The sequence below is a fragment of the Catharus ustulatus genome, chromosome 8 (genome assembly GCF_009819885.2).
Source record: "Catharus ustulatus isolate bCatUst1 chromosome 8, bCatUst1.pri.v2, whole genome shotgun sequence".
NCBI classification, from domain to species: domain Eukaryota; kingdom Metazoa; phylum Chordata; class Aves; order Passeriformes; family Turdidae; genus Catharus; species Catharus ustulatus.
This window is the reverse complement of record NC_046228.1, coordinates 6,671,185-6,682,721: the sequence shown is the minus strand read 5'-3', so window position 1 is coordinate 6,682,721 and position 11,537 is coordinate 6,671,185. Positions and strand designations below refer to the sequence as shown.

Sequence of the window (11,537 nt, the reverse complement as noted above, 5' to 3'; positions counted from 1 at the left end):
CAGAGAGGCTGCAGATCCCTCACCTGCTCTCTCCAGACCACCTGGGAATCTGATGACTGCTCTATTTAGTTCCTCAGTCACAATTTCCCTCCTGGCCAATGACTGCTCAGTCATTCTTTGTCTGAAAGCTGTCCACACCTTCAGCCATCCTTGTTGCTTTTGAAATTTTCTCAGTTTTTAACTGTGCTACTTGAGAGCAGGGCAGCAGAGCCACGTTGACTCCTCCAGGTGTGTGCAACCCCTGCAGCTGTCCAATGTTTTAGTCTCTACTGTAACAATTCCCAACATAAAGGACACCAAACCTGTGCACATTATCTCCACGTACGACCTCTCAGGAAGTTCTGTTGCTTTTGACTAATTATGAACATTAGCAGTTTTTAACCCTGTGTTTCAGGTCAGGGGGAAAAAAAATAAAGCAGAGATTGACTGCAATAAGAGGATTTGTAAATCTGTTGCCAAAAAGCAAAACTGAGCCAACAAGGCAGATAACATGAAAAATAGCAAGCACAAAGGTTTATTTTTGTCTTGCCCTAAAAGTCCCTTTTTAATAGTGGAAACTTGCATATTGATGATAAACTATCTTCTGATGGAATTTGCTGAGAGTTTGACCTAGAAGAAATCATTGTAAGCATGTAGGATTTCTGTGTGGACATGTGGACATGTTCCTTGTATGCAGCTCAGACTGTTTTAATTTTTAATGAAAGATGCCTGGAAATGAAATATTTAATACCTCTTTCTGTAAAGTCCAACTCCCTTACTAACACTACGAAAGTTGCAGGGCAGGGATGCTGCTTGTTGCTCCAAGTGTTTTAGAGTGAAGGATGAAAAGAAAAGCTTGATTTTTAAAGTTGGATATAGTTTGCAAACATCACTAACCCCGAACTGAATCTTGCAGTTCTGACTTACTAAGGTCAGTGGGAATCTCATAACTGAAACTTCTATTTATATAGGAAGATTTTATTCAAGTGAGAACTAGGAAAAATCTTCGTGATTGGTTTTATTTTATTTTTTCTTGGGAGAAAAAGCATTTGAAATTTAAAAGACTGTCTCTACAAAGAGTGAGTGGTATAGAGAGATTTTGTAACCTCTCTGAAAGAGAAATTAATAGTTCTATGGTCTGTCCAGGGTTACAAATAGTGCCATCCCCTTATTTTGATTAATTTTAAATATTCCTGTTTGTTTCTGGGACAACTCTTTACAGAACTCCATCCCTTACAGTGTGCGTTTTCCCTCCTGGGAGCTGGAAGTGTTTCTGCTTTATCAATGGGAAACTGTTGTTCAGGAGAAGAAACATCAGGCAGGAGTTGTCTCCAGCCATGGAAGCTGATAGGAGCTGGTGATCCATGTGCATTACAGTGCTGATCTATAATAATTCAGGGATAGAGTGGCGTGGCGTCAACTGAGAAGTATTGCAGGGTTTGATCGGTTGTGCTCCTTCTGTGGGGACTGGAGTGCAATCTTCACTTATAAAGACATGTGATCTGAAAGCCTGAGGCAGAACAATCCTTGTTTTCACAGGAGAAGCTTTTCGTGGCTGCAAAAGCTTTTACATCCTCATCTTTCTTTCTAAAAGCTGTGTCTTCTCCACAAAATTATATATTAAAAAAAAAAAACCAAGACGAGCTTAGGATGGCAACAACATCACAGCCTCTGCGAGGTAAAACGACATGTAAAAAAATATTTTGGGCAGTGTTTCCTCATGCCTGCTTCATTCTGTCTCTTGTCATCTATGCTTTTCTTGGGGCTCTCATGTTTTCCCACATTGAAGGTACCCGGGAGGTTACTGAAAGTAAAGAATACAGAATATTTCTGCAGAACCTGACGTACCTCGCCAGAAACTTATCAGGTATGTACTGGAATTTCAAAATTAATTAACTGTACAGGGACACACTAATTCTTTTGCTTTTTTAATTTGTTTTTTTTGTTTTGTTTGTTTTGTTTTTTGCTTTTAAAGCATTCAAAATACAAACAGCTGACCCTGCAGACAGGATTTTCCATCTGCCTAGCTAATGACTGCTGTTTTCCTCCTTAGCTGTGATTTTTGATTGCAAGCTTCCCCAGCCCCTGTGTTCCTGCCTGGAAAGACTTTTCCTGACATGCCTGTGTTCCCCCTTTGCCAGGTTACCTTTTGCTCAGGTTCTTAACGAGCAGCTGAGATTCCTGTGGTATTTCCTTCAGTTTGCTGGGGGCTGAATCCTCTCTGTCACAAAGTTTGTTCAGCTCCCTCTCCCCTGCTCTGAGCTTCCCTACCAGCCCTCTGGTGATGGGATGCTCAGACAGGTGCAGTTCTGCACCCCAGACCCAGTGATGCTGACTGGAGGGGGTAGAGGAGAAAAGAAGGGTTAGAAACCCTCCTGGATTTGTGATGGGGCTTGTGCCTGGGCTTGGAGTTTCCCTCAGGTAGCTGTGCTGACACAATGATCTGTTTTGGGCAATTAAATAATGTAAATATTTTCCTTTCAAGTAAGGCTCAGCCATGGGGAGGAGGAAGAAGGGTTGGAGGCTCTGGGATTCACAGCAGGGCAATGGGCACTGACATCCAAGTGCTTCATATCTGTTGCCTACTGTTGATCCCACATTTCTTAGTGTCTTTGGGTCAAAAGAAGACTAATCTCCTGGGAAGTCCAAAATTAAACAGGACATTCAGGGTGGAAGCTGATTATTCAAACATCTTGTCCTGCTTCTTTATATTTATGTTTATTTGTTCCTTGTGTTTTTATTCACCAAAGCCACTGGACCCACCTGATTTTTTCAGAGGTGGGAGTGAAAGCCTTCAGAGGGGAGGGTGAGAAGGTGAATTTTTTTATCTTTTAAGAGAATATGAGCAAATCCTCAGCTGGAGTACATTTCACTGGAGTAACAGGCGGGTCTGCAAACACTCACTGTGCTCCTGCTGTGACTGTGACAGATAACGTGACAGAAAATGAGAACATGCTGAAGAAGAACATTCATGATCTTTTCAACACTGCTGACCCAGTCTGGTTCATCAACCCAGCAGATAGGTGGAATTTCTTTGGATCTCTCTTTTTTTGCTGCACAGTATTCACAACTGTGGGTAAGTACAGAGGTAAAGTAACTCCCTTCAGAATCAATTCCTGTTGCTGCTTTCTGTAATGCATTTCTTCCAGAGACTTAAACCCATGCTAAACAAACAAACAAAAAACAAACAAAATCACCCCTTCTAAACCCAAAGCCCAAATCCCCTTGAATATTTTCCCTGAGTATTGATGATGAGTCTGCAAGTAATTCTGCAAACACAGACTGCAGAGACATAGCTGAGTCACAGAAATCAGTCAGAATTTAGTAACTAGGGATGGTACACACTAATTAACTGCACCATTATATATATATACTATAATATGTATTCATGTATGATGTGCACAGAACTATTGAACTAAAAAGAAATCTCCATTTTTTCAGTCAAACCTTATCCTTCCCACTGTTGTGTGTCCTCTTGAGTAATGTTTTCTTCTCTGAAAAAGGTAATTCATAATGCATATATTGTTTTTCAGCTGCTTCTCAGTTACTTATGTCTAATTCAGTTTTGTTAATCTGTGGTTCTGTAATTAACCATGGTGTTCACATTTCTCAGGGTTAACAGCACATGATAGTGTTTAAGTCACACCTTTGAAATCTTTGTCTGACTTCATATTTCAAAGGAGGACCTAGATCAAATAGAAACATCTGCTCTGCTTTTGGCTCCCTCTGCATTGCTAAATACAACTCCTCATGCTCATTCCCAAAGCCACTTTTATCCTTTTGTTAATCTTTCTCAAATGCTGGCAAGTACAGGCACTGTCTATCCAAATTTGTCATAATCAAAGCTGGATGGGAAATATTCCCACAGCATTGTATCAAATTGCAAAGACATTTCTCCTCTGCAGTAGGACATGCTCAAGCATGGGTATGCATCTTACTGGAAAAGAAAAAGGAACCTTAAAAAAGAGCTTATCCTACACAGGGAGCAGTGTGAGAGCTGATGGGCTCAGAGCTCCTGTGTGCTTGTCACAGCTCGAACCTCACACTCTCATCTCTTAGGTGAGTGCCTGCTCAAACTCAGCTTCTTGCAGCTTGAAAGCAGAAGTCTGGGTGGTTGGAGACACGCTCGGGATGCAACCAAAATCCTCATCCCTGTGAATATTGCCTGAAACAGACACAGCAGCCAAGAACTTTTCAAAGGGGATGTTTTCTCAGAAAGCTTTGACTTCAGCAAACTGATGAAAAGCAAAATGTTGGAAATGTCTTCCCTGGGTGTATTTACCATTGACATGAGACTTGACAAATGCCCCCATACACACCAACCCAATATATTTATTTCTAAACTGCTGGTACTTTCTGCCTTCATAGCACTGAGTATCAATACATCTTCCTCAGTTTTGACCTGAGTTTTGGGATCAGTAAAAAATCTGGAATATTTGCTGCTAATAGATGGAATAGGTGGCTATTTCCATTGCGGTGGGTTTGTTATTTGCTGTGTTAGGAACTGCTAAATCACCTCGGGATAGAATCAAATTATCTACCTTGAATTTTCTGGGAGAATTGAGACAACTAGCCTGAAGTTTGATGGTCTGAACTGCCATCTCTTCACCGCTCAGCTAGGATAGATTTCTGGATAGCTAAATTTAAGCTCAGGATAATTTTTAAGCCTGGAAACTTGTCACGGTATTTTAATGCACAGAAATCAACTAAGAAAGAATAAATAACATAACTCTGTGCAATAACAACAATAATCTTCCCCAAATGCTTCAACAGTAAAGTTTAGCATTCCCAGTTAGCCTGTGGGGAAGAGACTGACCAAGAATAAAGGGTATTTCAGTGCCTCACAGCAAAGCAGGGACTGAGGCTGGGTTCAGACCAAAGGCTGTGGCAGCCACACGTGAAAACACAAATGGATGAAAAAATGAAGGAAACAATACCTCAGCATATGAGCTAATAATCTTACAGGCTAAGTACTTGGCCCAGAAGCTCATCTAGGAAAGAACAGCGTTTCTGAAGGCAGAGAAGAAATACTCAATGTCTTCTGAAGGATGAGAAAAAATGGTTGTTTAAATTTAATACAGTTACTATAATACCAGCGTTTTCTCCCACTACAATAGAAAAGCACTGACTTACAATTTGAGTTTCATATCCAATATGTTAGAGGAAGGAAATACAAATACCCAAATTGGATTTAGAGAAAGGGCATATCTTCTGCTACCATTTTAAGTATCACATGTCTCTCTTTCCCTTCTCTCTTCCCCTTCTTGTTCAAGGTTATGGTAATACCTATCCTGTGACACGGATTGGGAAGTATCTCTGTATGTTATATGCTTTATTTGGGATCCCTCTGATGTTCTTGGTCCTGACAGACATGGGAGACATCCTTGCAACTGTTTTATCCAAATCTTACAACGAGTTCAGGGAACTTCAGTCAAAAATTCTTGCCTCTAAACTCTGTTCTGGATCCACATGTTGCAAAAGGAATGAACTGAAATGCAGGACACACTCTAAAATAGTCGTCAATGAGCCCCTGACGATTATGGAATTGCTGAGAAGTCAGGCAGGTGTGAAACAGGGGTCGGTCAAATATCGCAACGTGGAACTTTTTGAAATGTTAATTGCCAGGGAGAATGAAAACACACAACCAGTGAGAAATAAAAGCATGGAGAGATGGAGTTCATGTCCTGAACTAGCCAGGGAAAAGACGGTGTCCAGAGTAATCAAGAATTTTGACAAAATAGGAAAAGAGTTAGAAAAACTAGATGTGCCCATTGTATTGATGGTGCTCGTTATCTTCGTGTACATCTCCTGTGCAGCTGCTGTTCTTCCAAAGTGGGAAAAAAATATGGATTTTCAGGAAGCCTTTTATTTCTGCTTTATCACTTTGACTACTATTGGATTTGGAGATACAAAACTAGAACATCCCAAGTTTTTCTTGTTTTTTTCCCTCTACATTATCATCGGCATGGAAATTGTCTTCATTGCTTTTAAGCTGGGCCAAGACCGCTTAATTGTTCTGTATAAAAAGGTGATTTCATTTTGTGCAGAGAAAAATCTGCCATCAAAGAAGATATATCCAAAGTAACAACAGTCATTTCTCCTTCACTTGTCAGCATTGGCCACAGCAACACAATGAAATTGTTCCGTGCGTTTGTGCCTTGGGCTGGCAGGTGCCATTTTAATCTGATTTCTTCTGAGAAATGACTGTGAAATGGTTGAATACCTCTGGAGGCACTTGGTGAAGGCATCTCCAGGGAGTACTTTCCAAAGGGTCACTTGTCCTAAATAATCAAAGATGCTGCATGATGAAGAAGAAGCTGAAGGCTCTCCCTGCCAGTTCTCCCTACGTATTTTTCAAAGAAGCCTTTCTGTCCCCTTCCCACTGCAAGCCAATTCAGGAATTTTGTTTTCAGTACTTGTCCAAGCAAGGCCCAGATCTCCTGGGGGTGCTGTCCTGCCACCTTCTCTGCAGCCAGCTTGGCTGTGGCTGTCTGTCCTGAGCTGTGACACCCTGCTACTCACCATCAGAGAGAGCTGGGGGGGGAGAGGAACGGACCCAGCTGCTGTGTGTGGCCACCACCACACCTTGCACAAGCCAGGGAAATGCTCCATGGCGAGGAAGGACAACATATTTTCCATCTGTGTCATCTGTCCAGAAGCCAGTCAGAGAATTGCTCATGTGCTCAGGGCTGAAGCACTCCTGTTCCATGGTGATTCACCACGTCTGTGCTCAGCCTGGAGTCAGTGCCTGTCCTATGGAGCCCAGGTGCTCATGGCAACTTCTGCTCCTGGGGGTGTCTGGGGAAGGCAGAGCAAACCTGGACTGGCTGCAGCCCTGGAGTGAGGTTCCACGTCCTTGCTGCTGAAGGAGAAGCTCCAGAACTTCAACACCAACCCCAGAAATCCCCAGTCCTCACCCACATTTCACTCTGCACAGACTACTCCACTTCTGGGAGCTCCTTGACACACCTGTGGAAGGAAAAGCCCACCTGCTTCACTGGATGTGGGGAGGATCCTGTAATTACATAACTGTGGAGCACATTACAATGAGAATAATGTTGTTTCTTCAAGATTTTGCTTATACTATTAATAATTTGAATTGTCAATAATTGTCAACTTCAATTAAACCAATAATTTAGAATAAAAATATATAATTTATATAAAAGAAACCACTAACTTTAATTAACCACCTTTTAACTCATAGATGATATGCATGCCCACTGAGTGTGAACATCTGTAGATGATAAAAAGTGCTTGATTATGACAGAATGTACAATATTCTCCATTAACAGATTTACCAATAGGAGCTGAGGTTTTCAGAATATTTACATGCCGTCTTATGTCTGTTACACTCCAATATGTATTCAGTTCTTATCAATAATTAGATGAAATTTAGCATTGATGATATGCAAGATATATAATGACTGATAGCAAATAGAAAAGTGTTTTATAAGAATAAAAATAAAAACTACAGAACTGGAAGAAACCTCAGTTAACTCTCATGTTTGCTGTGATTTTGGCCTTACGTAGCAAGTCCTTCTGTTCATGTCACTGCGTTCATGTTACTCAATTTTGTGTTTTCAGATTAAAACCAGTGTAGAACTTCAGTACCATGTCAAAGTTCTCAGGAAACAATGAAAGGACTTAGATGATATCACGGGCTTTGGATCAGACAACTGCATTTCCTACTCTTCAAGGTTTTCCTTGGGATATTCTAAACCAGTCAGCATTTTTAATAACTGGTAAATAAATTTATGGAATTTAATTTGCTTCTGTCATATCAGCAGGGTCTCATTTATGGAGAGCAGTTAATCCTGAATTTATACCCTACATATTTCTCATTGGCACACTACCTTAATACCTTCCCATTTACTTTATGGATTTAGGGAATTTTGGCTGGGTTTACAATAGGGATTCTGCACCAAATCATTCTAGTTATGACCAAGGGATGGCAGTAAACAGCTTTCTTTTGTATAGAATTTGTCAGTTAAGGGGGATAAAAATTGATTTTGTAGAAGGAGAGGGAACAACTCACATAACCATTACCCCTCCATAAATCAATAATGCACCTGACTGTTGAATATTGTGGACAGCTCTGGTCCTTCACCTCCCAAAGGATGTGTAAATTTGGAAAAAACTTTATAGCCCAGGGTAAAGGATGAACAAAAATAGGGAACAACTTTCATACAGGATATGTACAGTAGCTCTCTGTTCTGGGAAGAGGTGAGAGACTGATGGAGAGATGTGTAACATTACAAGGGCTCAGAGAAGGGAAAGAAGGAATGATGGAATAATTTTCAAGCGTCTCTCATTGTGAGAGCTTGGGCTGACAAATGAATCCCACGTGTGACAGGCTTAAGAAAAGAAACAGAAAGAAGAGAAAATGGTGCTTCACACAGCATATAATTAAACCTTAGATACCCTTTGTCGTGGGAGAATGTGGCAATTAAAAGTTCCCATTAGATCAATGAGAGATGGGACAAAACTATGAAAGAAAAACTTTAAAAACAATTAAATCCAAAGATAACAATTCTGGCTCAGTAATCGTTGAGTTCTAAATTGGGAGATGAGGAGAAACCTCTCTACAGATTTTGCTGTCCTTGTTTTCTTCCTTTGCAACCTGCTATCAGAGACAGAAAACATTCTGTCCATCCTGTTCTGATTTCTGATTTCCATGCCTGTAGTGCATAGAAACATATTATAGAGCTAAAAAAACACTCAGCAAATCTAAAGCCTGAATGGATATTTAGTTTCATATTTGTGTGACAGGTGGACAAACCAGTTCAGTCTGACTGTGCAAGACATATCACCAAAAATTGTGATTTTGACAACACAACACAAGACAATACACAATATACAGACAAAACCAAACAAACACAACACAACCACAACACATCCACCACACACAACACGACACCACACACACAAACACAAACAACACACCACACAGGGCACAACAGCATCACAACACAACACACAAAACACACACCAACACAGCACAACAAACACAACACAAAACAACACACACAACACAACACAACACAAACAACAACAAACACAACACAACACAACACACAACACACACACACAACACACACAACACAACACACAAAACAACACAACACAACACACAACACACAAACACACAGCACAAAACAACACACACAACACAACACAACACAACACCAACAGCAAACACACACAACACAACACACAACACACAACACAAACACAACACAAGCACAACACAAAACAACACAACAGCAACACAACGCTACCCAGCCAGTCTTCAGTGAAATAATGTGGTCATTTGGCTTTTGCCATGAGCCTAAAAGAGGGTGGAGATTTGGACACAATTGCATTGTCAGGTGTAAAAATGTGTTTATGCCTTCTGCTCAGGTGCACTGCAATAGTGATTCCACACAAACAGGAATGTCTGGGCCTGGTTCTCTTACTCTCAGGGTTGGGAGCCAGTTTCCAGATGGCAGAGCAGCCTTGGGCTGGCAGTGACAGCAGCAGCTCACATTGCAGAGCAGGCTCTGCGTGTAAATATTGTAAATATAGTCACAGAGTTAAAGAAAATGAAACAAAGTAGTGAGTAATGGCTCATTTAGTGCATAAATATTTATGATTTGACTGTTCTTATCATGGACTAAATCCTGGAAGAATTCACAGTCTCTGCCCACAGAAGTTTTTATTCAACAACATTGACATGGAGATCAGCATTTTTTGCTTCAAAGCAGTACAAAATATTGCTTTTCATAAATTTTCCCCATCACAATCTGCATGAGATGGTGGGTTAGATGTGAAGGGCTTCACAGAAGAACTCTTCTATCAGGAAAGACGTGACTGATGGGGAAAGAGTTGCTTGATGTGTAACCCACAGCGGATATGAGTTATTACAGCCCCAGCTGGAGAGCTTTACAGATCAAATGCACTTGACGCTGAAGGATGCTGGATCAATCACCCTTGATTGGGCCAAGATGGCAGCTGTCACGAGCACTCAGGAGCAGAGGGCAGGGTATTCCTGGAGTGGGAATCACAGGGGAACCACGGAGGAATGAGTGGAGGGAGTGGAAAGCAATCTTTTGGCAGAAGGGTTAGAAGGAGATAAACAGCAGTGGTGGAGGAAAAAGCCATTTTCTGTGTAGATATAAATATGGTGAAGAGGTGCTTGAGACTGAAAATACAGAGGGGGGTGGTTCCTCTGGCTTGGGGAGGTTTGTGCAGCCAACTTGGTTGGAGAGCCCTTCTTAAACCAGCACAGTTGTTATGGATAATGGGATCTGGCACAGGTCTCACCACCAGCAGCCACAGCAGGGCAGAAAGTCTGTGCAAGGAATCCTCCTGAGAGATAAGACAGTGTCAGAAAGAAGATACAGGGTCTGGACTGAAAGGCCAATAATGAAACCATCAGAAACATTCCTCTTATCCTCTGCTTTGTCATTCAGAGAATGGCATTTTGTTCAGAAGCATCTTTTGCATGAGCAGTATGTCTGAGGACTCAGGAAATTCTTAATGGGATGTAGGACTTGTCATCTGTGTGCCAGTAGTTCAGATGTGGTCCAGATTTTAGTGGGCTCAACATTAATAACATCTGATAACACTTTGATGGCTTTTATGCTTTTTCAACTTGTTCCAGGTGGAGATGCACCCACATCATAAAAACACTGCCATATAATGAATGCTAATTGCATGTGTGGTGGCAGGCTCAGCAGAGGCAAAGGCTGGAACTCCAGCTGGGAGCAGTCCCTGCAGTCCTCTTCGCTTCCAGGTTGCCAGCATACCTTGTGATCCTCATTTGCAGACCACAGGGAGCACCAAATGTAGCATGTGTGGCTGTTGCATGCAATGTGAATGTTTTGTGAACCCAGAAGGATGGGTCTTATCATTTAACCTGGCTTTCATAAATCAAACACTTTTTGAAAAATTATTATTTTTATATGTAAATACAACAATTTTTTTTTAAATTGCTATTATTGCTATTACTAAGCAACTCCACAGGCTGTATTCAGCATGTTCTGCTGGGAGGTGCTATATTCTAACACCAATTTAAGTCTTTACCTTATGCACCACTTATAAGGTAGAAAAAATATTTTTCAAGCCATCCAACAGGGCAGCCTGCAGTTACACACAGAGCAAGGGAGATCAGGTTGCTCAGGATAAATTTCAATTCTCTGTGTTGAAGGACACAGGCATAGATAGTGGCAGAAGTACGACGAATTTCTCCATCACTCATACAGCAAATCACAGCCATGTGAAGACAGCAGATCTCTCATATATGAAGCCAATGTTTTTAGGATAGCAGTCTGAGGTCTAAGTGCAAACCTTCATGAGCAGTGAAGTCCATGAATGCATTGCTGGTACGTGCCAATAACTGATTGTCTGCACGTGGTTTTCATTAGAGAGTTTTGGGAAGTGCTTGAACAAATGTTAGTTGGTTGTGTGCTTTGGGTTTGCATGTGAATCTGAGCCTTTTTTATTTTTTTTTTCCTTTGAGTTAAAAATTCAGTCTTTGAGTAGATAAAATGTAGTTCTTTTGAGGTTAGTTCAGGCTT

General features: G+C 41.1%; 1 protein-coding gene across 1 annotated transcript; it reads left to right on the top strand.

Moving 5' to 3' along the window:
• The first annotated feature begins 1,629 nt into the window (after positions 1-1,629).
• On the top strand, positions 1,630-6,064 carry KCNK18 (potassium two pore domain channel subfamily K member 18). The gene is made up of 3 exons (XM_033066670.1): positions 1,630-1,846; positions 2,909-3,055; positions 5,253-6,064. The coding sequence occupies exons 1-3, from the start codon at positions 1,630-1,632 to the stop codon at positions 6,062-6,064; spliced, it is 1,176 nt and encodes a 391-aa protein (XP_032922561.1).
• The last annotated feature ends 5,473 nt before the right edge of the window (positions 6,065-11,537 follow it).

Coding starts and splice junctions, on each gene's coding strand:
- KCNK18 (XM_033066670.1), top strand. CDS start 1,630: ATGGCAACAACATCACAGCCTCTGCGAGGTAAAACGACATGTAAAAAA. Junction 1,847..2,908: donor CCTCGCCAGAAACTTATCAG/GTATGTACTGGA, acceptor TGACTGTGACAG/ATAACGTGACAGAAAATGAG. Junction 3,056..5,252: donor CACAGTATTCACAACTGTGG/GTAAGTACAGAG, acceptor TTCTTGTTCAAG/GTTATGGTAATACCTATCCT.